The sequence below is a fragment of the Pyrus communis genome, chromosome 6, assembly GCF_041283825.1.
Source record: "Pyrus communis isolate YQ-2024b chromosome 6, ASM4128382v1, whole genome shotgun sequence".
Lineage (NCBI taxonomy): Eukaryota > Viridiplantae > Streptophyta > Magnoliopsida > Rosales > Rosaceae > Pyrus > Pyrus communis.
Window position 1 is genome coordinate 2,468,205 of NC_142570.1, and position 27,326 is coordinate 2,495,530.

The window sequence follows — 27,326 nt, forward strand, 5'->3', positions numbered from 1 at the left end:
CTTGCCTCGAACATGACCACGAAGCCATCAATCCCAACGACGCTGTTGTCTCCTCCAACATCCGCGCCCCTCTCAACCCTCCCGCCATCAACACCATCACTGCGGATCTCGTGCGGAGGATCCCATGCCGATGATGCCATCTTAGCTTCTCATTCTCATGGCTTTAGATCATCTCCAACCGAAGGATGGTCAGAGAGCTCGTTTTAGCTCTCTGATATTTCAAAAAATTAATATTTTAATGAACAGTGCAGGACCATATTTCTTATCATCTCCAACCGAGAGTCATAGGGCTCGTTTTAGCCCTATCACAAAAAGCTGTCTCCAACAGATGACCAAAATAATTTATTATTTAAATTTAAAAATTACAACAACTTAATGTTATTTAATGTTGTTTCATGTTACTTAATTTAATTTAATATTGTTTAATGGCTTAGGAAGTTATAGGGAAAAAAATAGAATTTAATAAAAAAAATTTGTAAAAAAATTAAAAAATAACGGCTAGTTGTTGCAATTTGAATTCTAGCTAGCTGCTTTGGGCTGACCCTTTTTTGTTCAGTGGGGCTCACGAGCCCTTTAGCATGGCCATTTGGATCTTTCGGTTGGAGATGGTCTTAAGATTGTCTAATCGTTTTCCAGGCCTTTCGATTTTCGATTGAACAGACAGTATTGAAGGATCTGAAGGATCCAAATGAAAGGAACATGGAGAGAATCGTGTTCCCATATGACCATATATGCTTTCGTACAAAACAAAATAAACACAATTAGCCTGACTATTTTGGACAGCAGATCAGATCAAGATCATGCTCATATAACTCATGCCAGATTAGGATGTGAAAAAAAGAATTTAATTGTAGTTTGTTCATTCAAATTTTCAAAATATCTATTTTCTTTTTTACAGAAAAACTCAAGTAATCGTTATTAGCACTTTAAAATTTTCATTTTATATTTCTCACAAATGTATTTTTCTTTATAATTATAGAAAATTTAGAGTGCAAAATGAGATTTTTGGAGTGCTAATACCAATTTCCAAAACTTATTGTAACTTTTCGTTCATATAACAAAGTGATTTTTCACGAAACACTTTGTCTTCTAATAAAAATCCCGATGTGTGTCTAATGAAAGTACCTCTAGCAAAAACACCCACGAGCAAAAGTATTTTCTACAGAGCAGACTCAAACGAGCCCTTTTCTGATACGAATCAAAATCACAAGTTGAGTTGGATTGGGTTGACCCATAAAAAACTTGGTCTAGCTTGGCTGACCCATCTTGTGGACCTAAGTTGGGTTGGGTCTTGACCCACCATCATTGGGCTAAACTCGCAAACACCCCATTCCCAAAAACATAGACAGAAACAACGCCACCACCACCAACAAAAAAAACCAACGACATGACAGAGATTCCCACCAACCATTGAAAAGGTGGGAAGGAGGGAGCTCCAGAAAAATCAACAGCAAAAGAGGGATCTCAGAAACAAAGCAAGAACGGTAATTTCCAATTACCCTTTCTGTGTTCTTCTCCATTTATGTCTTCAAGTTTTGGTTCTTAAAGGATATTTCTTTATGATTATTGTTTGATGATTTGTTGGGAGCAGATTTCCATGGAGGGATTGGTGGCTGCATCGTCGCGAGTCGCCCCAGTTCGTATTCATTTGAAGCAGAAGCACCTTTCTTTTGTTTCTGCATCTTCAGTGCAATTTACAAGACGCTTGTATCGAAACAGAGGTCAAGTTGGAATGAGACAACATCCCAAATTACGGAACTCGATTGCTGCTTCAGCTCAACCATTAGAAGCCACATTGAGCCCTTCTGGCAACAGGCTACCATCCAAAGGTAATGCGATTGATTGAATCTGGGAATTTGTATTTGCATCCGAGGTGTAATTGGTTTGAGGGAAAAAAAAAATGCGTATCTAATATGGTGAGTTTGATTTGTGGGAGTGGAAAACTTGTCTTAGAAACGTTACGTTTAGTTGGTAGAAAGCGTGACCGTATTTCGTGTGGGATCATTGAATCGATACACTGAAAATAAGTATGAAGTTGATTCTCGGACACTGGAGAATAATTGAGTATGAGGCTATGAGCTTATCGATTGACCGTTGAGATTAAGAAAAATAAAGAGCCATATGGCCTTGGGTGATGGTTGTTGTTTTAATGTCTATAGAGGTTCTTGATGTATGGAGAAATGCTGATGCGGTGTGCTTCGATGTGGATAGCACGGTTTGCCTGGATGAGGGCATTGATGAACTTGCAGAACATTGTGGAGCTGGAAAGGCTGTTGCAGAATGGACTGCTAGGTTAGAGTTGTTATTGGAATTCCTTTCATTTGTTCCGTACTCTAGGATTTTCGGCTGACCGCAGTTCTCATCCTTGGCAGGGCAATGGGTGGTTCAGTACCTTTTGAGGAGGCTTTGGCTGCTAGACTATCTTTGTTCAAACCTTCCCTATCTCAAGTTCAAGATTTTCTCGAAAAGAACCCCGCAAAGTATGATGACTCTAAATTGTCTTGACTGCATGCCGGCTTCATTTTAATTGTCTTTAGTGTATGTTGCCTTCTTGTTTGCTTAATTTCGGCATGCCTTTTAGTCTTGTTAAACTTATTGTGTTTTTTATAGACTCTGAAAACACAAGTTAGGACTAGTTTAGGATGAAAATATTTCAATTATTAACAAAAGATGGATACCAGATATTCACATGATATCATATAATGAATAGGGCTGTAATCCTGGATTATTTTCTTTCGTATCTGCTGAGAGCTGCTGCTTTACAGCAAACAAACACATTATTTGGTTAAGTAGATTCGATTATGTGCTATTAAAGTTTGTCCTCATAGTATGTGCCTGCATTGTACCGGGCTATCCATTGCTTTTATTGTTTTCCCCAGTCTATTTATTTATATTATAACATTGTCAGCTTGGGACAACGTCGACTGCCATGTCTGTCATATCTAAACATGAAAAGTTTTTACTTGAAATCTTCTGTTGCACTGTTTGAAGATTTCTTGTCCGCAGAACGAATTCAGGTTTCCGAAAATGGACATAAAAAAGGGGGAATTGGAGGGAGTGACTGAGGGTGGGAGGGGGAGGGAGAGAGTTATAAGTTGTAACTGTCCTCGACCTGGAATTCTGAAGTTGAGTAAAAATTTTGGTGTACTTCTTTCAAGCCAAGCCATTGAATATAATGGCCAAATTTTTCCAATAAAGATGGCTCCTAAACTGTCATGCCGACAACAAAGATTGCTTTAATGACTTTCTAATAGTTACTTCTAAGGATATCAGTAAAAGCGTAGAAATAAAGTAGTTTAGGGTCTGCTTATTATTTGTACTTTTGGCAATTTGATGACCAAAAATCTTCTGAATCTAGTCATGGTGTTAATTCTATGTAGGCTTTCTCCTGGCATAGTTGAGTTAGTCAAGAAGCTGAAGGCTAAAGGCACCGACGTTTACCTGGTCTCTGGAGGCTTCCGTCAAATGATCAAAGTATGCTGCTGAATAACTTAACAAGTGTCTTTGTTATATTGCTACTTTGCTTTATCTCTTTTGTCATGGCAGTGTATAGCCTAGTGAATTAACGCGTGATGGAGAATAAACTGACAACGTTTAATACTAAGTAATTTCTTCTGAAGCCTGTAGCGGCGATTCTTGATATACCAACGGGAAACGTGTTTGCTAATCAACTACTGTTTGGAACGTCTGGAGAGTTTCTGGGGTTTGACAAAAAGGAGCCCACTTCAAGGAGTGGTGGAAAAGCCACCGCTGTCCAACAAATAAGGAAGGTTGGTTTTACAGGTTTGCTCAATGTTTTCGTTGTCAAGTATGTTGCCAAAGCTGATTAAAACTGGTTTTCCAGGCTCACAATTACAAGGAATTAGTCATGATTGGGGATGGTGCGACTGATCTCGAGGTAATTATTCACTCAATTGTCCAAACTTTAATCCTGAAGCAAATTGTGTTTCTGTTTTCTGCCTCTCGTAAACTATTAAATGTAACAGCTAAAACATAATCATGCTCAACGAGCCTTGAAATATAAGAATTCTTTACCAGTCTGATATTCTCGGGCATAAGAAAGGAAGGATCGGGATTATTTCACGTACGATCTGTCACTTAAAGCGAACTCTTTCAGGCTGGTTAAGCTTACACATGAAACTCTCATCTAATCTCACTTGTCCCTGTATCCAGGCACGCCAGCCCGGAGGTGCTGACTTATTCATTTGCTATGCTGGTGTTCAATTACGCGAGGCTGTTGCGGCTAAGGCTGATTGGCTTGTTTTCAATTTTCAAGACTTGATACGTTCCTTGGATTAATTCAGCCCGAGATTATACTTTATTTTGTAGTATTGTTTCGTCGTTACGCTGCCTGCGCTGCTGCATTGGTATAGTAACTGTAACATTTTTCTAATTTGTACCGCGTGATATGCTTTCCGGCGTGTAAAACTCGTCGGAAGATGAATAAGGAAGTGTGTATTTGGGTGTTTGGTAGGAAGCCGTTTGAGAGTGAAAGGATTGTAGTGTGAATTGGAAAATACTACACAAAAGATGCTAAGATTAAAGTTTATATAAATTATTGGAGTATTTATACATTGAATTCCTGTAGAATAAATACATCTTATATATAGGGAGAACGAATTACGAAACCCATCTAAGCAAGATGATTTCTGAAATTGAAAATTGACTATAATCCTTGAATATGAGAGTCATAAGTCAATATCGTCATTCCTTATAATTCAATCAAAACTTTTGTTTTGATACTTACTACTACATGCGATTCTTACATGGAGGAGTCAATGTCGTCTTATCGATCCTCTCCTTCTTCAATTTTGTTTTTTGAAATTTCTTATTCTTGCTCAAGCACTCCTCGGACTCAAGTTCGAATCTCCTCATTTTCGTAGTTCAAATGAATTTAGTGTAATTATCTTATTGTTTGTCAAAGAAAAAAGATCATGAAATATTTCACTCTAGAAATTTGGACTAGGTCACTAATAAACCAATCATAATAATTTTGTATTCATTCACCTCAAAGAAAACGAAGATATTTGAATTTCAAATCTCTCACTTACAAGTATAAATTAAATATACCTCGTGATATGAAAACCATGCTGACGTTCCAGGCCCACAAAATAAGATATTTAAATTTTTAACTACGTATATTTATTTCATTAATACATAACGCAAATTAAATATACTTGTATTATATAAGTTGCCGATTATTTAGTTGTTTGAACCTTTGAATTTGTTGTCCGTTTCATCCAACCCTAATCTCAGCGGGACTTCGTATATAATCCGTGTCCTTGTATACAAAGACATAAGTACCCTTATTATAACTCAAGACGTGAAGCTGTCAAAATTCCACGATTTGGGCAAACGACTGAAAAAACATGGCGGCGTCGGAGAGGCGGTGCCACTACGAGGTTTTAGGTCTCCCCCGCGACTGCTCCGCCGACGAGATCCGGTCGGCTTACAGGAAGCTCGCTCTCCAGCGCCACCCGGACAAGCTAGTCCAGTCCGGCTTGTCCCAGTCCGAAGCCACGGCCCAGTTCCAGGAGCTGGCACATGCGTACGAGGTCCTCTCCGACCCCAAAGAGCGAGCTTGGTACGACTCTCACCGCTCCCAAATCCTCTTCTCCGACCGTGGATCAGCCGCCTCGGGCTCTGGCTCCGGCATCCCTAATCTTTTCCCCTTCTTCTCCACCACCGTCTTCTCCGGCTACTCCGACTCCGGCCGCGGATTTTATAAGGTATATTCCGATGTCTTCGACAAAATCTACGCCAATGAGCTCAATTTTGCTAGGAAATTAGGTTTAGGGTTGGACACCGTGCGTGAAGCTCCAGCGATGGGGAATTTAGAGAGTCCGTACGTGCAGGTCACCGCGTTTTACAACTACTGGGCAGGATTTTGTACGGTGATGGATTTTTGCTGGGAGGACATGTATGATGTGTTGGCCGGTCCGAACCGGAAGTCGAGAAGGCTGATGGAGGAGGAAAACAAGAAGGTGAGGAAGAAGGCGAAGAGAGAGTTCAACGAAACGGTGCGGGGATTGGCAGATTTTGTGAAGAAGAGGGACAAGAGGGTGATGGATATGATGCTGAAGAAGGAGGAGGAGAGGGTGAGGAAAAGCGAGGAGGAGAGAGAGAGGAAGAAGAAGTTGGAGAAGGAGAAATTGGAGAGGGCTATGGCGTATGAGGAGCCGGAGTGGGCGAAAGTGGAGGAGGAGGAGGAAGGAGGCAATGAGGTTGAGGAATTGGAGGAGGACGAGGAGGAGGAGAGGAGGAGGAAGGAATTGTATTGTGTGGTGTGTGGGAAGAAGTTTAAGAGTGAGAAGCAGTGGAAGAATCACGAGCAGTCGAAGAAGCATCGTGATAAAATTGCAGAGTTTCGAGAGTCAGTTGGGGATGAAGAGCTTGAAGTTGATGATGAAGACGTTTTGGAGGGAGAGCGTGAAGAAAGGGGTGAGCTTGACGATGTCGATGAATTAGGTCAGGAGATTAGAGTGGGGTTGAAGATTGGGGAGGAGGAAGATGGGGTAGGAGGGAGTGATCTGGAGGATGAGTTGCGCGAATTTGGTGGTGAAAATGGGAGCGAAAAGGTTGAAGAGGCAGTTGGGTTGGATGGTGAGGAAGATGAAGATGAAATGGGTGTTCTCAAAGCAATGGTGACCGGGAGAAAGAGTAAGAAAAAGGTATCTTTTAGGGTTGAACCTGAGGATATCTTGGTTAATGATATTCGTGTGGAGAATGATGACGATGACGCTGAGTTTATGGAATATAATAACCGGAAGAGCGCAAGAAGGAAAGGAGGAGCCAGGAAAGAGAGGAGTAAGAAGAATGGTGGTGAAGCTAATAATGTTGATAAAAGTGAAAACAACGGTGGTCAGAATGAGGAGAGTAATGAACAAGATAATTCTACTATGAAGGAATCCGCATATCATTCTGTTGTGGAAAATGAGAGTATTGATAAAGGGGATGAACTGTTGGCACAAAAGAAGAAGAGCTCAAGCAAAGCGGTCAATAAGAAAGAGAAGGTGAAGAAAGAGGCAAACGACAAATCAAAGAACTCATCTAAAGGGAAGAAAGCTAAGGTAAAGTTCTTGCTTTCTGAATTCGCTTTTCTGCTTCACCAAATACCATAATGTGTATAATCTACTCGCTTGTTGAGTTCGTAACCTTGAAACTCAGATTGAATGCTTATATCCTTACTGCATGTATTGTATGTTCAAAATGCATTATCGGAAGTTTTTTGTTAGGTATCATATCCGGGTGCTTGACTTAACAACCGTTAGTTCTCATTGGATATTTAACTTTTCCACGTAATGTGTGGTACTTTTTATTAATGAGACCTAGCAGTTGTTAAATCAAGCAGGGAGCATCGAAGAATACTGGCAATGTTATTCTTTGTTGCTCATTCTTGCTTTGTTCGGTTCACTAATTGATGTCATATCCCAAAGCAGGGAGCATCGAAGAATACTGGCAACGTATGTGATACATGTGGAGAGGAGTTCGAATCAAGGTAATAATGTTTCTTCTGATGCATTGTTGCTTCCACCTCTGGTTGATTGGCCTTGACATCTGACTGGCAGTTATGTACTGCAGCTTTACATGATATTAGATATTGATTAGTTGTATTTGGATGGTTTTATGATGACAGAAACAAGTTACATATGCATTTGGGTGACACTGGACATGCGAAGCTGAAATATCGATGAGGGAACAGTTGCTGAATATTAACCGGATGTGATTAAATTGTCAAGCATAGAAAGAGTCTTGCGACATTGGTCGGCAGCAATTCATTCATTTTGATAAGTTACAGAAACAATAAAAAATCTCTGCAGGAAGCATTCCATTCTTTTGGGTAATCAGATACAAGTACAACCACCCTCTTCTGTCATAAAGGGTATGTATCCGAAGCTGTCACCTTGTTTGGTTCATAGCTTTTATGAATTCAACTGTACGTGCTCTCAAAATGAATTAAATTGCTTAACATTTTATTTCTTGTCAAACTGCAACTTGTATGTTCAGACAATGGCATTTTTTGTTTTCAAATATAAGCAGTTTATCTTGCAAACATGTTATGGTTGGGGGGTTCGAAAATTTTATTGGACTCTTTTTGGAATGTTGTTTAAGCATTTAAGTTGATGATTTCATATGGCACAAAGTGTGCACTCTGCATTGGGTATAACATAAGGTAGAATTAAACGTAGATGTGGAACGTTTAGAAACTAAACTGTATCAAAAAATTTATTGTTCAAGGAGAAGTATTTTGTGCAAGATAATTTGGTGGCAGCCTCCACTTTGTGATGAAGAACTACAACAATAGTAATCTGTTTGCTATCGTAGAAGAGAGAGTGAGCGTTGATCTTCATCTCGTTATAAAGCATGTAGCTTTAGTAACGTCTTTGTAAAGCTTGTGTTGACTGTTACTCCAAATTGTTCCGAAGATGCGAGGGAAAATTTATCTAGTGGACGTGGTATTTGCCTTAAATTTGCCTACTGTTCTGGTTCTCATGCAAATGAATGTCTGACTCGATAGCAAACAGCTTTTCGGATTTCCATCTAATATCGTGAACTTTAGGTACAGCGGCTGGCTGGATGCAGTGCGGAAAGGTGCACAGAGAATGTTCAGCCCGTACGTTTATAAAAAGTGAAATTTCTTGGAGAAAACGGAAGACGTCTACATGGGGTGGCTTATCGAAAACTTATTCCCAGTTCAAGTGTGTTGTGAGCTTGATATCGTGTAATTTGGTAGTGTTCTAGATATTTTGATTTAATACGCATACGTATACAGAGTGGAGAACGATTTAGTGGTGAAACAGTCGAAGCCGTTGTACTAATTTCGGCCAGAAGGGCATGCTCAAGGTCTCCTATTTTTAGCGGCGGTCTTTTAGTCGCCGCTAAAACCATTTTTAGGGACAAACACAGAAGCGACGGTTTAAAAATCGTCGCTAAAATTATTTTTAGCAACAGGTTAAGATATTTAGCGACAAATTGTTACGCCACTAAAACCTATTCCCCTTTCTAGCAAATAATTTGGTCACAAAAAATCAATAAACCGCTGCTATATCTCGGAAACCGTCGCCCAATTAAAAAAAAATTTCTCCTGTCATTTTTTCAAGAAAATGCTGTTCATGTTTTCAGGCAGACATTTAGTTTGCCACCCTGAAGTACCACTGGCCAACTTCTTTCACACACCCTGCAGTGAACTGTATTGCACCTTCGGACCCAAACCCTACAAAATTAACGAATCAAAAGGCGAAAAGTGGTCATATTTTGTGCATTATATCTTTTGAAGTTAGAGTTCTTGAATAATAAACACTTGTGAACAATAGTAACAATTGATAATCTTAAGAAGGCCGTAAATCTCCGTTTCCGGCATAAGGAATTATACAAATGAGCTAGATTTACAAATGCTGCGAGGATGAAAAGTTGTCATCCCAATGGTTTAACAGAAGCTTCTTGTAAGTAAGCCATAGCCGCCCCCTGTGTGAGTTGTTTTCCTTCCACCAAGCCCCTCGCAATTGTGTTGACGTAATTTTTGGCCGGAGCACACAATGGAAGCTCTCCGGATTTGTAGCCATCCATTTCTGATTTTGTACACCTGCATATTATTAAATGAAAGACGACCAAAGGGATTGAGTTCTCACTACTTGTAATGATTTCACAAGTAAATCGACAAGATAACACTAATGACAAAAAAGAAAACAGAAAAATGAAAGAGAAGATGAAAACTGAAATCTTTGACTCATACGTCATTGTTAGTATTGGAATATCATTCTCCTTGCCCAAGTAGACAACATTACTGTACCAACACTCCTGAAACAATTGAGCACATCCATAGCATAAGTGTAACAGCTAAGAATAATCATTCTAAAACGAGGAGGCATATCAAGTTCAGCTACCTTTAGTTGAACCTGTAGAGAATGCGGCTCCTCACGAGTGACTGAGTCTAAACCAGTCAAGTCAAACAAAGGAGAGTTCGCAGGAAAACTCACAACGTTTTCCTGGACCAATACATCGTTAAACTGCTCAAGCCTGCAAAAGGAAACCGAGTTTAAAATACAGCTACACCTGATTCAGGCAATTGGAGAATCAATCTTTTTAAGTGTCATATTTGAAAGAAAATGATTTGTACAACAAGCAGCAGTTAAAACAATAGGACAGATTTGAGTGACAAGAAAACATACGTAATTCTATACAGGCACATATAAGCCTTATCCAGGATGTTGCTTTCGGGATTAAGGAAAGCAACCCCTCCAGGACCCCATGTAGCTGTAGATTCACGACCAAAGAACAAGCGATGAGGGAAAGTCTTCCACACAATCTCCTTTGGGGGAGTTTTGTCCGCACACCCAAGAAATGGCGTTTTCATACCTTCCATCTGAAAATCATCTTGTGGATGTCAACATTTGTATATGGTGGGAAGAAGAGCAGAGACAAGGGAAAACAAGGACAGTATCACAGTATTGATTATCTAATATAAATGATACTATAAGCTTATAACCAAACTGCTGATAGCGAAATACTGAAGCTCATAATATGCTTAATATGTTTCATATTCAACAATGATATTAAACAAAAGTTTTTGGGATTGCATATTACCTGTCCACCTTTAATATAGCAGAGAAATCTTTCCAGACACAGATTTGATCCGAAAGAGGCATACCAAATATCGACCTTTGAAAGCTCTGACCTCCAGGTGCAAGAATTACTTGCCACATGATCTGGATTAAGTTAACAGTTCGCAATATGAACTAAAACAAATAGTGAAATCAATTCCTGATCTCAGTTATCAATTTACCTTGAATACTTCCGTCAAGTTTCAAATTCGAGAAGGGCTCTATAACATCTTGAAGAATATCCTCAAGATGTTTAGATATGACATTTGGATCTTCGTTGTCCTCCGCTTCAGAATCAGAGCTTGAGGTCACAACATACTAGAATTGCAAAACAAGTATCTCAACAATGTTTGTGGGGAAGAAAAGAAATAGATGCCAAGTACTGAGAGACTTGAGATAATCGAGTGTTCAAATAGAACTATTGACTACCCAACCAGAAGCAATACACAACAAAGTACTGATGAGAGAAAAGGGAAACGTACTGAAGCTGGAGGAGCTGTTTGATTGGTTAGCGTCTCAGGTAATTTATCTGCAAGTGATGGCCAGAAAGCACTTAGTTTCTGGCGAACCTGGAAAAAAATAACATATGCATCAAAGAAAAAAAGTATTGACTCACAAGAAATAAAATCAGGTAGAATGAGTACAAGGAGAAATGGATAACCCAACAGAAAGTACAGGAAAAACATTAAAACAAAAAGGTACAAAATGTTAATATACCGCTTGTATCACACGCCATGTAGACTCAAATGGGTATGCCTCTGAAGAACCATGAATAGGATTGTCGTCCAGCAGAACTTCAACACAAGAAAGAGTTGAATTTGCAATAGATTCGAGATTGTATACTCCTTCTAAAGCCAACACGATTTTTCCGTTGGCAAAACTCATCAACTGAGAGACAATAAAACTATGTCAAACATACAATAATCAAGGCCACATTAATGAGAAAAGAGACACTGTAAAATGACCTTTTTCAACATAACTGCGTATCCATATGGTGTGACACGACAACCCCCTACAGGATCACCAGCAGCTGTTTCAACAAATTTGAAAATTAACAATTATGATACTTAAATAGAAATCAAAGATAAGTATTACTGCAAGCAAAACTATCCACACAATAAAATGAAAACTCATTCTGCAACCTGCATTAAACAGAGAAAGTTAGCCCACCAACCTGCATCAAATCCTGCAGAGACCATAATTAAGTCTGGATTAAACACCTTGGCAACAGGAACCAAAATATGGTCCCAAACTGCAAAATAGTCTGCGTCCCCACACTGGCCATTTTCCCAGGGGACATTAATGTTGTATCCTGCTCCTGGTCCTTCTCCAATCATAGTATAGAAGCCGTCACCATTAGCTGGATAAAAACTTCCAAACTCATGCCTGGAAAAAGCACAACACCTTACTGTCATCAGAATTAGGAACTTTGATCTTATGCAAGACAAGTCAACCAAACAAGTTACATACTACAAGCTCCAATGTGATAACTTTTGAAACAATGATAGAAGTTAGAAATTTGAAAATTACAGAATCCTTGAAAAGTGTAAATAAAAACCTTGTAGGAAACTTAAATTCAAGAAAAGAACAAAGGAATCCCAAGCAGCACATCTTAACAAAACACTACATGATGGAATCTAACTTCAACTTTGTTATGTCAAACATAGGCTTAGAAGATCAAGGAAAAGAACAAGTATCAATTCAAAATTCTGGCATACCTATGAACCGAGAAGAATAAAACACGAGAATCCTTCCAGAACATCTTTTGAGTACCGTTACCATGATGCACATCCCAATCAACGATTAAAATTTTGTTGATACCCAATTCTGGCTGTCAATTAGAACGTGTGAATACGATGCCCTTAGGTGACAACTTTATTAATAAATGAGAAAAAAACAGTTGAATTTTCAAAACAAGTATTCCACGTTTTATAAGAAAATAAAATAAAAGGAAACTGCAAGGCTCAAAAGTGAAGTTCTAATTTCTGAATAACTACAAGGCAGGTCATACCTTTTCATTTAAAAGGACACTTGCTGCAATAGCTACATTGTTGTACAGACAAAATCCCATAGCTTCATTTTGTTCCGCATGATGTCCTGGAGGCCTAATGATAGCCATGGCAGAATCCAGTTCGCCTTTGGCAACTCTTTCCGCCACCTATTTAAGGAACCCGTAGTGAGGTTATACAAATTTGAAATGTAACAGTAACACACAAGTTATTTGCAGGAGACACACTTAGACTGAAACATGTGAAAGTAGTTTCACTTGTAACTGACTTTGAAATTGCAATAAAATTGCAAATCGTGGGTTGAATTCAGAAGAAGACAGGAACCATGGAATTAGCAGAAATCAACAGTTTCACATATTTTCATTGTGTAAGGAAATTCTACTCATCACTTCAAACAAACACAAATTCAGGCCCACAAGAGTTACCTCTATGGCGGAGCCTGCGGCAAGGTAGGCAGCTTCGGATGATCCTTCATTGAGATATATGGAATTGAATTTCGATGCAATCCGATTTCTCCGTGAATTAAACTGTTTGGAGCTTACATTCCTAATCAGATCAACATGTTTTTTGGTGTGAACTGACAAGATATGCTTGTCTTCTGCTTCTTTTGCTTCCAAAACAACACACCTGAAAAAAATGCAGATTTCGAAAAATCACCAACCTAGCAAATATCTTTCATACACAAGACAAAATTTATTTATGCTCAAATCCCATTTTATATTATAGCCCTGTTATTGTAAAGACGAAAACTTTAACCTAGAAAAAACTTTGAGAATGAGTTTCCCTTAAATTCCAAGACAACGTATGATTGCATTTGAGCACCATACACAAGAAATTAAGTTGATTCTATGGAATTCAAAGCAGTAAATGCAGCAGCTTATAAAAATTACTGAGCTTTCATAAGCTAAATGAATACTAGTATTACAAAGACATGTAAAGTTTTCTCCTCTCAGTGATTTTCCCTCGCTTTTCTTGTTATTTTCTCAGCAGCCAAACACTCATGTGTGTGTACACACACACACATATGTATATATAAATGTGTGTACCTCTGGGGAATGGCAGCTGATTGGAGCTTGTTCCAGATTGCCTTAATTCGATTGGGGTTTTCCGGATGAGGATCGCCGTCGGGTGTGGAGTGCTTACACATCCTCTCGTCGTACAACAATCCTACCCTCCTCGTCCTCTTCTGCTGCTGACTTTTATTCTCACAGTCAATATCTTCAGCAACCTCCATCCTCTCTCCCTCCTCTCTCCCTCTCTCTCTCCTCTCTGTGAGACCACGAAAGCGGGAAGGGGAAGAGTGAGGCAGCCAATCCTCTGTCTAGAAAACGTCGAAAATAAATTGCTTTGCGTTGCGTATTTCGATTTTTAACTACGAATAACATCAAGGATCATAATACAATTAATTAATAAAAAAATTTGTCAAATTTTCAATTAATTATATTATGACAATTATCGTACCGGAACATATTTTCAGCGTACAAAAACATGGAGAAGGATCCTCGCCGGAATCCTTTTTTTGGGATCTTAATAATTCCGTGATCGTGATCGTTCATCGTTTATCATGCGATCAGATTTTGTTAAATACTATTTATATTTAATTAAAAATTTTAAAATTTAAAATTTTAAGATTTAAAATTTAAAATGATCTTTGATCGCACGATGTACGATAAACAATCATGATCACGGAATTCCTAAAATTTCCAAAAAAACAATCCAACGAGGAACCTTTTCCCAAAAAAAATCTCTTCTGTTTTTGTATCTTTGCTTTTTTTTTATTCTCTCTTTTTCTTTTTAACTTTTATGAACAAATCAAGATTTGAAATTTCAAAATTGCGTCTTTTTTATTGGAGGAGTGACATACTCCTCACTAGCCCTTTGAGGGTTTCTTAATTTTATGAGGTGAGACAATTTTTTACATTGTTACAATTTTGAAAAATTCAATTTGTACGAAGGAAGTAGTGCATCAATCTATTAAAATGCCTTTTTTGTGTATCAAAAATAATTCAACATATGATGTCAACAATTGAACTTACACATATGAGCGTCACGAGAATTACATTGCATCGAGTATAATATCATATACTCATCACATGACACACATGTTTAAGTATTATACTAAGCGGAAGATATAACACGGTAACACGAAAAAATTTCCATCGTTCCGCAGTTCAAGATGTCAACAATTATTTGCACAAACACGAAGTTTAGTTCAACGGAAGTCTATTATAAATGATTTTCTCAGTCTATTGTAGCCCAAAGAGGAGCTACACAATGACCTTCATTGCACCAAAACCTAAACAAACTGTAACTCTAATTTCTGAACAATTACTTGCTTTCTTTCTCCATATGCCTACAAAACACAATGTTCCAAAACAGAGGACTCTGTTTCTTCCCCCTTTCATATATCTATATATCTTTTACCAGATAGCTATAACTGACTCTACTCTGGTTTTCAAAAGTTTGGCTATGCATCAAAATCTAACTCTTTAGCAGCAGATTCAATCTCGGCGTCGAAAAGATGAAGACGGCCCTGCCATTCCCTCAGTTGAACCAGTAGCACTCTGAGGACTGCCCTCGCTAAAACCCGGTGGACGTGCCAATTCTTTCTTCTCTGCATCACTGGAGATTTCACCATCTTCATTCCTCGAGTTTGATAGCGGGCCATATCTGGTTTTCACTTCTGAAAACGGTTGAGTATAAGCATCAACAATCAACACGTTCCATTGACAAAGCACAGGAAAGTTCATGTTTAAGGAACAAATATAAAGGTTTGAAAGTAGTACCTGATGATGTTTTGCCTTTTCTAGTAACCTTTGGATCCCTCGGAATCACAACATCAAGTCTTCCCACCATATTTCCACCTTCCATGTCAATTTCCATGTCGACACTCTGATTGTCTGCCATGTTTGCTTCAACTTGATAGTTTTCCGTACAATGAAAGATTCCCCATAAGAAGCTTGTCACTGTTGACATGAACAGGTTTGTTAATGCTAGATAAGCTATGTATCTAACAGACGTCAATACAGAAGTTTTCTACATGGTAAAAGACCGAAAAAGTAATCCAAATGGCCTTCACAGGCGAAAGAAATCTGAAGTGGGATCAAGAGAATAGGAAGTTCATAAGGAAAAACTCACACTGCGTGTCTAACTGCAGCTGTTCTGATGTAAATATCAGCAACTCCACGCCCTGGTCATCAAAGCAAATTCTCATCATCGAATCTTCTTTCTCCATCCGCTCAAGCAGCCGAGCATGGTTCTCTCTTGATCTACGAATCGGTAGGAAAAGAAAAATGTTCTAAAGTTGCATTCACAGAATAATTCCGATATCAAAAACCATGCAATCAGAAGCCAAAACAAACCTCTCAATATTTTTATCAGGGAAAAAGTAAATTCCAACATCTTGAAGGTCAGGAGGTTGGTCTTGGAAGATATCAGTCCAAAGTTGGGATCGAGGAATAAAATTCGCCTCGAGGACAGGAGGCATTGTTTGTGCAAATCTATAGGCTTTAGGATGGATCTTACATGGAGGTCGTCCCTGGAACCCTCCGATGAATTCATTAGTTGTAGCTGTATCAACAATGAAGTCTCCCCTATAGAAAGAAATATCAATGAAGGTTTTGGAAGTACTTAATTATTTGAATGACTTTAAAATATCAACTTATACATGCATCTGCAACTTCTTTTCTGATCAACTTACCAAATAAGTATTCACTTAATTATGTTTGGCACTCCTAATTATGTTTGGCACTCCATAACTCAAATCAATACACGAGTTAGCGAAATCTTGATAGAATATGAATATGTAAAATCTTAAATGGACAAGTTACCCACCTCCAAGTGACTTGTAGAGCAGGAAGACTTGAGTGATTTAGATTGAGACTAGCAAGCTTATTCTCGAGATCTCTTTCTTCAGCATCTGCATGGTTATGTTCTGCAACACAAGAGTCACCAGATAAAGTAAGGTAGGTTCAAAAGTTGCGTAGATCCAATATATTACCAGCCACAGTCACAGCTGGGCCACAATTTCAAACCCACAGATTACCATGTAAATATATCATCAATTTTGTGAAACTTACTAGAAAACTTGAAGAACCAATAATGCAATTCCAAAAAAATTGTAAGTTATAATCCTTGCCTGGACTGGACATAGGTGAGGAGTGCCTCATTGTTGAAACTGTGCACGGCTCCTTTTCAATTGCAGTATGCCTCTTCTTCCGAGAAGTTACATCTGGTCTTGGAATTAAGACATCTTGTGGTTGCTTTTCCCAAACATGCTCCTCTCCAGGAGCTACTGGGTTCTTTGTTTCAACGGATGTTGCTGGAACTAAGACATCCTTTGATTGCTTCTCTCGAATATGCTCCTTTCCATAAGCTACTGAAGTCTTTGTTTCTATAAATGGAATCAGAGATCATAAGCATTGCACATACAATAACCATTTATCAAAGTTACAAAAATCTCTAGAGACCATCTTCACATTTTTAGTAACACACACAACTATTTTCAACATAAAACAGGTGAATGGATACAACGAATACAGTCTCAACACTTTAAGTAACGAGAGAAAATTTTAAATTTTCTTCGAGTAAGAAATGCTACAAATTTTCATTCCAACAATGAAAGAAAATTACAAGACATCATACTTGGAATCGTTGCACCACCCTGTATACTGAGCTTTGATGATTTGGCTTCTTTAACAGGTGAGGTTGCAACTACTCGATGATCACTGGAACCATATTTCTTTGAGTTCTGAGCAAAAGGTGCCTTTGGCTCTGAAGAAGGATCAAAGCAACCAAATGCACCAGTAAGAGTATATCAAAAAGTTTTGACCAATCTAGTATGTACTCAATCATCCGTATCTCCGTTTCTATATTGCATATCAACGATTATAAAACAAATTTAAGACAAAAGGTTAAAAGATTTGTCACCTTTTGAATCCTTCAATATTGGAGATGTTTGCTGATTTATCTTTGAGATGCTTGACATCTTGACATTCCTGCCACAGCTAGGAAGCTTCACATGTCCTGAAGCCACAATGCTAGGATTTCCTTTGATTGCAGGCAGTGGAGACCTCGGTATCACGCTTTTAGAGCCAAAAGTAGTCCCTTGGGACATGAGTGCTGTAGAATTTGACTGACCAGATTTGAAGCCGAAAGTATTTCGCTGTGATCTCATTATTTCAACTCCTGACGATAGCCTTATGACTTCTCCTTCTGAAATGTACTTAACTTTTCCAGTTCCAACCGGCTTTTGCCTTCTAGAATGAGCTTGCCACCCTGAATTATCAAGAACTCTGCTGTTACCTGATGGATGCATGATACCATGGTGGTTTAAATCAGTGGGGGATGCTAAATTGTTTTCCTCTCCAAGACATTCTTCACAAACCCAATCCTCCCAGGCTTCCGTATCAAGTTTCTGCATGCAATAACTGAAAACCGAAGAGATCATAAAAAATTATATTCACCAGTCACTATGGTCCAAAAAGATTACAGTTGCAATCAATACAAATATAAACCATTATAGTAAGCTGTACTATAAAACCGAAATCTTAAGTCCATTACTCTATGCAGAATTGCAATAATATGAAATCAAAAGGAAAGAACCAAGAGAACACAAAGTTGTGATTCAAAATACCATGCATGAAGGACATCCAAAGGTGATAAGAGTAATTTACAATACTCAAGGAAGCTAGCTAGAGACATCGTTTAGAAGGATCTTTTGTGAGAAATATTCGTTTTTGGGAAACTTTGTGGGACTTGATTTCTACTTGATATTCTTCTTTATCCATGTAGATTGCAAGTCAGCTGTTACTTGAGAGATTATTTTCTTGTGATGATGATAGCTAGCAAGTGAATTTACATTTCTAATTAGAATTGCTTGCTAACCTTCATTCTACTTTTATTTATTTGCATTATCAAGTTTTCTCTGTTTTCTTTTTATTTTCAAAGGACCAAAAAAAAAAAAAAAAAAAAAAAAAAGCAAAAAACAAGATGCACCATGATTTTGATAGACTGGTATTATTAAGAAGACATACTATTCACTTGTTGATTGACAGTCAAGTAAATTAGCCAAACCGCATGCACATACAAATACAGATACATATGCTCTTGCACGCGCACACACATTGAGAGAGAGAGAGAGAGAGTCGTACGGGTGTGCACGAGCTATATTGCATTTACGGCAGGTTGCAATGAGGTTCTCATCGTTACCACCACCACATGTATCACAGGGTTTGACCTGAAATGAAGAATATTTGCTTTGAAAAAAAATAAGTTCAAACTAAAGTTTCTTATGAAAAAACTGTCCAGAATTGTTTTCTTTTAGAGGCTATCATCAACAAGCAGAAGTAGTCACATATCGGAGGCTGAGAGCCATGACAAGTATTCTCTAATTTATACAGCAAAGCATCAGTTGCGCAATCTTGTGGACGACTGAGATGCGCTCTACTCTCCCATATATGATTTAGTAGCTCATCAATTAAGAATCTAAGAAGAAGGCCTTGAATGTATACAAATACATCAAAATTCAGAAATTGAAAAGAATCATAGCAGGGAACAAAAGAGTCATATTTCTTCAAAACCAACAAACCACCTTCCAAAAGAATAGTATCAAATCTTTAGTGCAAACAAATTGGGTCTTTTAACAGGGAAGCAAAAGAATCGTATCAAAAACTTCTTATCGGGGAAGAAAAATCTAGAGAATGTGTCACAACTCTTAAAACAGAGTTGACATTACATGAATACCATCACCTGCACATTGATCTTCCACCTATTTGGCATGAGTTTTCCTAATTTACAAAAAATCTATCTAAATCTTTTTCTTAATATACTCTAGATTCTCAGTGTAAAATTTTAAATTGGTTTTTTTTTTAAATGGACTTTAAATTAGTTTGAAGTGTGTATAACATGCATTTGGTATGAATATCCAGTACAAGTTTAAGAAGGCATTGCTTTGTTGGAGAACAACCATGGCATGCAACAATAAAAAGGGGTTAGGAGTATCAGAAAGTGGCATGGCCCAACTTGAACCAAACTTTTTGACCAATAAAAAAAACTTGAACCAAAATTCAACTATATTATAACAATTTGTTTCGGACACGACAAGGTCATGGGCTTGACAAGGCGATACTTAAACTACAGGAATGAAGATTTGGACAAGTTCGAGGGGGCGAGCACATTGTCCTTGCCAACTGGACCTAACTTGGATTCGGATTCTAGGTTGTAGTACATTGCTTCAAGTCCTTGTAAAAAATTTTAAGTCAGATTCACGTTTTCAGTACATTGTTTCAAGTCCTTGTCATAAATTCTTCAGGCTCCCTCAAAGAAAACATGAGCGCGGCCATGAGTTGGACAAGTTGGTCCAGGTCATTGTGTTCGCCCCTTTTATCCAAGTTCGAATTTTCCTTCCCATAGTTTAGAAATTAGAATATCGCCCCTCAAAACGAAAATCCTGAAGGGTTTCTAATAGCTGCAAAACCAAAACGTCTGACAGTGGGAATAACCACTAATCAGTGCAAAATAATTAAATTCATTCGTACGATTGACTTCAACAGATAGGCACAAAAGGAACTCAATCGGAATCATAAATGCATCCATGAAAGAGAAAAACAACGGAGAAAACAATGAAATAAAAACAGGAAAAAAAAAAATCACACCCAAATTAAAATAATCAGAAAAACATTCAACTTATATTATTTCAACAAAAAAACCAACCAACGCAGCCAAATCATGAAAGATACAAATTCGCAAACGAGAGTTGGTTGAGTTGGTAAGATCGTTCTTTTTCCTAGAAGTGGTTCAGATTCGAATTTCATTGCTGACAAAAAAAAAAAATAGGACTAAGACCTCATCGAGAATTGTGATCGAGACTTGTGATATGTGGCTTATTTGAGATGGAAAACATTTCAATTACCAAAAGAAAATAATAATAATAATAATTCAACTATTTTATTGTACAAATAAACCCATAAAAAATATAAAAAAAAATTCAAACTTTACAACTAAAAGCACTTAAATAACACAGAAATGCTGCAAATGCACTTATATAATGGAAGATGAAGCATCATTTAACACAGGCAGCAGACAAAAGAGGCAAAAAAAGAAGAGACTTGTACGAGCAGACAGTAAAAAAAAAGGAGAAATAAAGACATGGGTCGTCCCGAAACGACAAGGGAGGAGACAAAGGAAGGAGATTTAGGGTTTGTGGAGGCCTTTTACCATGTGGGTCTTTTTCGGTTCTTGCATTTGGCTTGTGTCTGCGATGGTTGGTCGATTGATTTCTTTAACCTTTTTCTCTGCGTAGCTGTAGCTGGTAGGGTAGGAGGCGACGAGGCTGACGAGTCAGTCACCCACTCACTCACTCAACTCAGACTCACTCACTAGTCACTGCAGAGTCTCTGTTTATAGAGAGAGAGACAGGAGAGAGAGAGAGAGAGGGAGAGCAAGGATCCGTTTCGGGGGGTGTCGTGGCGCGCTTTTAGAGGGTGAGGGGGAGAATTGTACAGTGTGTACCTACAATTTTACAAGCTTTTTCGTGCATGCCATCTGCGTGTGGTTTGTTTCTCGTGTGGATAAAAGCTTTGGACTTTTAATTTTTGTTGTGTTTGTTTACTGTTTGGGCCAGATGTTATTCAATGGGGTCATTTATTTGGGTTACCAAAACATGGTAAAGGGGATGAATATAATTTTTGGGTCAACGTGTCTGATCACGTATCGTGTTAACTTATTCAATATCGATGAATTTGATGAATCGTTATTAACTGTTAACATATTTGTTTGTGATGAATTTGAATGATGATATGGATGTATGAAAAGACATGTGATTGGATCGTTTGATATAAGATTTTTCTTAGGTAAGTTAGATTAAGAGAAATAATTTTTTTCAACCGTTTTTTTTCTCTATAAATTTGGTAATATTGCGTGGTTACGTAGTCATCACGTTTAATTAGTGATTCGTTATTAAAGAATATGCATATCACTCGCCTTTTTTCACAGATTTCTTCATCATCAAACTTCAAACCTACAACTAACCATAGTAAGTGGTCCAATGGTAAGGGAGCGGATTCCGGCTCCCAAAATACAAAAACTAGGGAGGTCCCAGGTTTGAGGCTCTAAGTTGGTGAGTTTGCTTAACTATGGTCAGGAAGAGGCTGAAATGCCCTTGTGAGTCTTTTGTGGTCAGGAGTTGACTAAAATGTCTCTGTGAATCTTTTCGACTTTCGAAAAAAGTGGATAATCGTTATTTGCTACCAATTGTCCCTCTTTTTTAAAGAAAAAAAAACTTCAAACCCACAACATATATAGGTTCAATGGCCATGTAATTGGGCAGTCTTTTTCTCAAAAAGTAGGAGGAGTCAACTGCAAATATTCAAAATGTTGAAATCAAAGTGGGGTTATCTGCCAATCCCTTCGGGTGGCCCATCGCTTCTTTTCTTTCAGTAACATTGTGGACCTAAAATTTCTACTAGGTTAGCAGGGATAAATTTTTTAATTTGCCAGAAACACAATTTAGTGTACTAAATGTCGTAATATAAGTAATTGGAAAATTTTCGTTTTAAGTATGCAACTACTTATATTATGATAGTTTGTGTACTAAACCATGTTGCCAAGACACTGAAAAATCTCTTGTTGCTAGAAGCCAGAACTATGGATGCACTGGTTGAGTTTTGAGAAATGTATGACCTTCACATTGTTAGGCGGTATTGCTAATCTAACATCATCATGTTATAATGTGTGTATTTATTTTACGTGTTTATACTGATTTATTCATATTATAACATTTATACATATGTTAAATTTATAGGATATGAGATGGATCATTTGGAGCACTTAAATTAACAATATCACGTAATTATGTAACCGTCACCCAAAAAAAAAAAAAAAAGATAATCATTCACCATTGTTTAGTTAATCAAAGTGGAACAGTCTTTAAGACTGCAAAATTCATTACATTGAGAAATTTTTTATTGTGATCAAAACACATGGTAGACCACGTATTTTTATATAAATTATAAGAAATTTTATTTTTTAAGTTATTAATTTTTTAACACAAATATTCTACTATTTACATAATAACACGTGATGTATTATATAATGTACAAGTCACACTAAAAAAATCTCTCCATTACATGAGCATCAATAATAATATAAGCAGACAGCAGTCATTCCTAGTAGAATCCACAGCCTCCGTGTCATGTGCATCCCAAAAGATTCTATATAAATATGTTAAGATTTTTCACCAACCACCACCACGTACAAGAAGCGGCGCAAGAGCCGCCACTTATATTATGATGAAAAGAGTGATGGTAAACTAAGTATGCAAATTATATGATCTATCATCGATAAGAAATAAATACGTTAGTCAACATTTAAATAATAATTTAATAATCGACAATCACGTCATTTGGTTTATAAAATTTAATTTAAAAAATTGGTCTACCTGATATTATCCGAATGAAAAAATCATATTAGATTTTAAGTTTCTTCAATCGCTAGGTACATTCACATTTTTTAAGGTACATTATTGCATGTTTATGCATAGACATGTGTAAAATCATAGTAATGTACCTAATCAAATAAACAAAATCAAAATGCAATCATTAAAATACATCACGGAGTAATCTCTAAAAAAAACGTGTATTAGAAGTTGGGTAAAAAAAGTTGTGCGAAAGATCCCACCACGTTATAACAAGTGATCTCATAGCATACATTATGCAACCCATTTCTCTGTTATACCTATTTTTCAGTGGCATTTTGTAGTGTAGATAGAAGCATCTCTAGTTCCACTGTTTCACAGGAAGTGTTTCAACTCTTATAAAGGATTTACATACAACCACACCGACGGCGGATTAGCCATCGAATTTGTTAAATCGTGTCGCGTGCAGCATCACCGGCAGCTTGCTTAGAGAACCCTGGAGGAATGCGACAGTCATTGAACTGTGTTACTTCTGAGAAAGGCTGCTCATTGCTAAACATTTGCTGCATTTGCTTGGGAGTCATAGTTCAGAAGGGGTGGAGCTGCCAGACGGCCTTTTGCAGGGTAATATGCTCCCCAGAGGAAGGATTCCACGTCCGATCCTAAGAAAACGACGACTCAAATGAATAGATACAATGATACTCGAAGACATATAGTCTTCTTTTGGTGTCTAGCATTGGATTGGATTGGATTGAATAGCTCCTTAGATTCAATGTACGTTGAAAGAAGATATAATTACACTCACCATAAGAGTCCTTATCTAGCCTTTTAGAAGAGAAAATCAATAGACTGACGCCATTTATATTAGTCCGCAGCGCCATATCTCGCGTCTCTAGAAGTTCCAATAGGCTAAAGTACTGCTGTTTAGACCTACATTATGATTTCAGGCTTCCTCAATTAGCATACCATCATCTATTTATCAATTGCATATTAAGCACTAGAGGTTTGGTTCATGAACAGACCTCTCGAAATCGCCAGGGGAGAAAAACAGCGCCATATCATTTACGGTAGGACTGTAATTCTGAAAGATTTCTGCCCAACAGTCGCAACAAGGGAGCAACGTGCATTGGAGCACGGTAGGCATGAGCCTTGAACACTCTAAAGCTTTTGGATGAACTTTTTCCGGGATATGAGCTCGGAATCCATCATAAAATTGACCACAAGAAACCGTCTCAAGGATCTCTAGGCTTCCGCTAATCACAATCACCAAACAAACAATATTTATCAGATCATGGCAGGATCATGGCAATTTCAGAATAGATAAATGAGTGTGCAACTTCACGAAGTATGAGGTACTCACCACCAAGTAGCATCTAAAACTGGGTGAGTTGGCAGATTTATCTCGGGTTTGGGCAAAATGTTCAGCGGATCACATCCTTGAAGGTCAGAGTTCTTCGGTCTAGCATCAGCACGTAAATTACCTCCTGCGCAAACGCATGTTCAATGACATAACTTAAGGACCACATTGCACACCAAAACGTTATATAAAGTAAGAGAATTTTCTCTTGCCTGGATCGTTGATGCACGGAGTATCCAGCGACTCTTTCTTTCTAAGAACTTGATTCTTATACTCGATAGGAATTGCTTTATCTGAAACAGAAATCGGAAGGTCAATCATAAATAGGAAGTACATAAACACCTGCTTGCAACATTTACGGTTAACATAACGTATAAAGAGAGGATCTGTGACATCTACACACGCATTCAAGAGCTGATTCCCAAGCATACTCGATATGTAATGCGTTAAAGATTTGAGACAACTGCAGCATTCAACTTTGGCCCGTTTGTATGTCAACAGTTTCGAAAAAATATTGTCTTGCAATGGATGTTTGAGTTATCTTACATTTTAATTCAGTGCATGATTTAGACTCTTGTGCCTGAGTGGTTGAACTGATTCCTTCACTTCCATGTCCGAAAAGCTTGACATGTCCAGCAGGTACGCTTTTGTAAGTTTCCTTCACCTTCTCCGAAGAGGATTTTTTCGGGGCTGATTTAAACTCAGTGGTAGTCCTTCTGGACATTGTCTCCCTGGCATCTACTCGGCCAGAGCTTGAGTGCAATTTACGCGGTGAAGAAAGCTCCACTCTTCGTGCTCCAGATGACGACATTCTAATAGCTTCAATAGGAATAAACTTTACTCTGCCAGTTCCTGGTGACATTTGCTTTCTAAGGCGACCTGAGCTGCCGGTCTCTTCAGTAAGCCTTCTGGAGCGCATAGATGGCGACATTTCAGAGCGAACCATCTCAAATGTGTTTGATCCTGAAGCCTTGCGAGAGAGTTCCTTTCTGACAGATTTTTTAGCGGCTGTACCTCCATAACTACATGTTTCACAAACCCAAATTTCTGGAACAAACATAAGGAGGATTTTCATGCAATATCTGGACATCAAAACAGTAACCGGTTTAGAACAAGTGCCCGAATTGGTTATACAAAAAATGCACAATCTCTTAGTTTTACAAATGAACTTTGACGATATAGATACAGATCAAACGGTCTAAGTTGTACTGGAAGCGGGTGGCAACCAAGCAAACAAGGATCTGATCAAGTCTTTAGAATAATACGATCCTTTAACTGTGACGAGTTTATGGAATGAGTGTAACGATAAATCATACATGTGTTCCCGAGCTTTGTTACATTGAAAGCAAGTAGCAATGAGTTCTGCAGAGCCTATACCGCCACATACCTCACAAGGTTTGTCCTACAGAATAAGAAGATCAAATTATATATTACAGAAAGGTTTCTTCGTAGAAATAGTTCCATATGCCTCGTATATATATAAAGAATAGAACATATAGTCGATATAGACATCCAGAACAAATCATTATACGGCGCATATAACCTATGCGGTTTCAAGTGGATTCAGATTCTTTCTGGAAGTACATACTGATCAAACTCATTGCTTCAAAACTAATTAAGAAACAGTTAAGGCGCTTTAAACACCGCAAGCTGAGTTAATGTCGCTTGATGCTAGCAATTAACAGGTAGATTTTAATGAGCATTATGAAAAGTAGGAGACTGAAAAATTGTGAAAACAAAAACCTGCAACTGCAGCAGAAACCATAGCTCTAAGATAGAGCTATTGGAACTTGCAACTGCCTACCTCTTCTAAGGATAGTTTACCAAGTTCTTGTTACGAACTTACGAGCACGATATATACATACACACACACACATACATACATACATACATATATATATATATATTTATATATATGAATACTGACTCCGGAGAGAGCAAGCAAACATTATGTATAGGAACAATAAAACTCAGATTAACACAGAAATCAAAACTTTTTATGTCCAATCAGGTGCTATTTTTATCCCCAGAGACAAGGTTATGGTGAACAAGCTACTTGGGAGGATGTTCAAAGTGTGCTACATCTTGGTATTGTAAATAATGGGCCAGGGTTCTTGGGGCAGCCTTCAAGTTATGCTTATTGAGATGGAGGTGTGCTTTATAGTACATATTTTGTACACTTTCAATAGATTGTCAGAACAGTGTGTTCTTAAATCACCCATTTCAATTTTGAAGACTTCCCAAGAAACACCATCATATGTTACAAGGGATTTTCTAGGGTGCCCCGGAGTATGGGATACTCTGGGTGTTTTAATCGTAAATCTTTGTTTAAAAACGCAAAATCAAGATTTAACGGTTAAAAAGTTTCATATGTTCCGAAACACTATAGGATCTTGTACAAAGTAAATCTCAAATTGTTGGTACAAATACAAAACAAGCAAGTGGCAGTAGACCTCAAAATGATTGAAGGAAAAGCAAGAGCCAAATTGCTTGACACCCGGGATATATCGCTTCTCTCTCTTTTTCACCCATCATTTGACTTCCAAGTGACACGTGAGAAAGATAAAGAAGCAATATATCGCTGTGATATGAGAGTTTTTCTACAAATCAAAGCACTTAGAAAGTGTATAAAGGAATCATATTTCACCCAAAATACATCATAAACAGCCAAAGTCTCATCTATAATTCGCATATACACACCCACCAACTGTTCAACCGCAAATTCTACTGAAAGTAAGAATTTTTCGCTGTTAGATCTTAGTTTTTGAATTTTAATAAAAAAAACTAATCGCTAAAAATTTTGATGTATAAGATAGACCGTAACATACTAAAAATTCATGTTCAACACTAGCTAGTAGCTAAAAAAAGTGATTTCCAACCGCTTGGCCAGGTCGGAGGAGTCTATCGTAAGAAACTTTCATCTTGCTTTACAAATAAGCTATTTC

General features: G+C 37.8%; 5 protein-coding genes across 9 annotated transcripts; 2 read left to right on the forward strand and 3 right to left on the reverse strand.

Moving 5' to 3' along the window:
* Positions 1–1,343: 1,343 nt before the first annotated feature.
* Positions 1,344–4,579, forward strand: LOC137710886 (phosphoserine phosphatase, chloroplastic). The gene is made up of 8 exons (XM_068450041.2): positions 1,344–1,484; positions 1,592–1,829; positions 2,160–2,292; positions 2,373–2,480; positions 3,381–3,474; positions 3,621–3,770; positions 3,845–3,898; positions 4,174–4,579. The coding sequence occupies exons 2-8, from the start codon at positions 1,598–1,600 to the stop codon at positions 4,297–4,299; spliced, it is 897 nt and encodes a 298-aa protein (XP_068306142.1). The 5' UTR covers positions 1,344–1,484; positions 1,592–1,597; the 3' UTR covers positions 4,300–4,579.
* A 708-nt stretch (positions 4,580–5,287) lies between these two features.
* LOC137710659 (DNAJ heat shock N-terminal domain-containing protein) lies at positions 5,288–8,819 on the forward strand. 4 transcript variants are annotated; one of them, XR_011064990.2, is made up of 4 exons: positions 5,290–7,070; positions 7,440–7,498; positions 7,637–7,882; positions 8,561–8,819. XR_011064990.2 is itself a non-coding variant. In XM_068449744.2 (3 exons), the coding sequence occupies exons 1-3, from the start codon at positions 5,370–5,372 to the stop codon at positions 7,692–7,694; spliced, it is 1,818 nt and encodes a 605-aa protein (XP_068305845.2). In that variant the 5' UTR covers positions 5,290–5,369; the 3' UTR covers positions 7,695–8,053. The 4 variants fall into 4 exon arrangements, 2 of the variants coding, with proteins under 2 accessions (XP_088551516.1, XP_068305845.2); XR_011064991.2 differs by having other exon boundaries at positions 8,567–8,819; XM_068449744.2 differs by lacking the exon at positions 8,561–8,819 and having other exon boundaries at positions 7,637–8,053.
* A 417-nt stretch (positions 8,820–9,236) lies between these two features.
* LOC137711027 (histone deacetylase 5-like) lies at positions 9,237–13,990 on the reverse strand. Its single transcript, XM_068450221.2, has 14 exons — positions 13,657–13,990; positions 13,036–13,237; positions 12,613–12,759; positions 12,320–12,432; positions 11,776–11,987; positions 11,567–11,631; positions 11,319–11,489; positions 11,084–11,170; positions 10,784–10,919; positions 10,585–10,706; positions 10,170–10,363; positions 9,885–10,017; positions 9,734–9,798; positions 9,237–9,583 (listed from the first exon to the last, which is right to left on the reverse strand). The coding sequence occupies exons 1-14, from the start codon at positions 13,842–13,844 to the stop codon at positions 9,415–9,417; spliced, it is 2,004 nt and encodes a 667-aa protein (XP_068306322.2). The 5' UTR covers positions 13,845–13,990; the 3' UTR covers positions 9,237–9,414.
* Positions 13,991–14,816: 826 nt separating this feature from the next.
* LOC137710224 (uncharacterized) lies at positions 14,817–21,156 on the reverse strand. Of its 2 annotated transcripts, XM_068449161.2 has the most exons (10): positions 20,828–21,156; positions 18,763–18,848; positions 17,540–18,039; positions 17,255–17,383; positions 16,749–17,003; positions 16,445–16,544; positions 15,973–16,203; positions 15,749–15,879; positions 15,397–15,576; positions 14,817–15,293 (listed from the first exon to the last, which is right to left on the reverse strand). In XM_068449161.2, exons 1-10 carry the CDS (start codon positions 20,852–20,854, stop codon positions 15,112–15,114), a joined length of 1,821 nt encoding a protein of 606 aa, XP_068305262.2. In that variant the 5' UTR covers positions 20,855–21,156; the 3' UTR covers positions 14,817–15,111. The 2 variants fall into 2 exon arrangements, with proteins under 2 accessions (XP_068305262.2, XP_088551515.1); XM_088695389.1 differs by lacking the exon at positions 18,763–18,848 and having other exon boundaries at positions 20,828–21,060.
* A 2,073-nt stretch (positions 21,157–23,229) lies between these two features.
* On the reverse strand, positions 23,230–25,456 carry LOC137710305 (PHD finger-containing protein 6-like). Its single transcript, XM_088696160.1, has 6 exons — positions 24,928–25,456; positions 24,594–24,674; positions 24,385–24,508; positions 24,047–24,277; positions 23,830–23,954; positions 23,230–23,686 (listed from the first exon to the last, which is right to left on the reverse strand). The coding sequence occupies exons 1-6, from the start codon at positions 25,454–25,456 to the stop codon at positions 23,577–23,579; spliced, it is 1,200 nt and encodes a 399-aa protein (XP_088552286.1). The 3' UTR covers positions 23,230–23,576.
* Between the last annotated feature and the right edge of the window lie 1,870 nt (positions 25,457–27,326).

Bases quoted from the DNA above. Each gene is read 5' to 3' on its own strand.
- LOC137710224 (XM_068449161.2), bottom strand. From the start codon at position 20,854: ATGCAAGAACCGAAAAAGACCCACATG. The intron at 17,384-17,539 runs GTGACAAATCTT...ATCCTTCTTCAG, and splicing joins AATATTGAAGGATTCAAAAG to AGCCAAAGGCACCTTTTGCT. The intron at 17,004-17,254 runs GTATGATGTCTT...TTCCATTTATAG, and splicing joins GGGTGGTGCAACGATTCCAA to AAACAAAGACTTCAGTAGCT.
- LOC137711027 (XM_068450221.2), bottom strand. From the start codon at position 13,844: ATGGAGGTTGCTGAAGATATTGACTGTGAGAATAAAAGTCAGCAGCAG. The intron at 9,799-9,884 runs GTAGCTGAACTT...CAATTGTTTCAG, and splicing joins CTCTACAGGTTCAACTAAAG to GAGTGTTGGTACAGTAATGT. The intron at 9,584-9,733 runs GTATGAGTCAAA...AATAATATGCAG, and splicing joins ATTCCAATACTAACAATGAC to GTGTACAAAATCAGAAATGG.
- LOC137710886 (XM_068450041.2), top strand. From the start codon at position 1,598: ATGGAGGGATTGGTGGCTGCATCGTCGCGAGTCGCCCCAGTTCGTATT. The intron at 2,293-2,372 runs GTTAGAGTTGTT...CATCCTTGGCAG, and splicing joins GTTGCAGAATGGACTGCTAG to GGCAATGGGTGGTTCAGTAC. The intron at 3,899-4,173 runs GTAATTATTCAC...CCCTGTATCCAG, and splicing joins ATGGTGCGACTGATCTCGAG to GCACGCCAGCCCGGAGGTGC.
- LOC137710305 (XM_088696160.1), bottom strand. From the start codon at position 25,456: ATGAAAATCCTCCTTATGTTTGTTCCAGAAATTTGGGTTTGTGAAACA. The intron at 24,278-24,384 runs GTGAGTACCTCA...GATTGTGATTAG, and splicing joins GTTTTAGATGCTACTTGGTG to CGGAAGCCTAGAGATCCTTG. The intron at 23,955-24,046 runs GTCTGTTCATGA...ATCATAATGTAG, and splicing joins TCCCCTGGCGATTTCGAGAG to GTCTAAACAGCAGTACTTTA.
- LOC137710659 (XM_068449744.2), top strand. From the start codon at position 5,370: ATGGCGGCGTCGGAGAGGCGGTGCCACTACGAGGTTTTAGGTCTCCCC. The intron at 7,071-7,439 runs GTAAAGTTCTTG...ATCCCAAAGCAG, and splicing joins CTAAAGGGAAGAAAGCTAAG to GGAGCATCGAAGAATACTGG. The intron at 7,499-7,636 runs GTAATAATGTTT...TTATGATGACAG, and splicing joins GGAGAGGAGTTCGAATCAAG to AAACAAGTTACATATGCATT.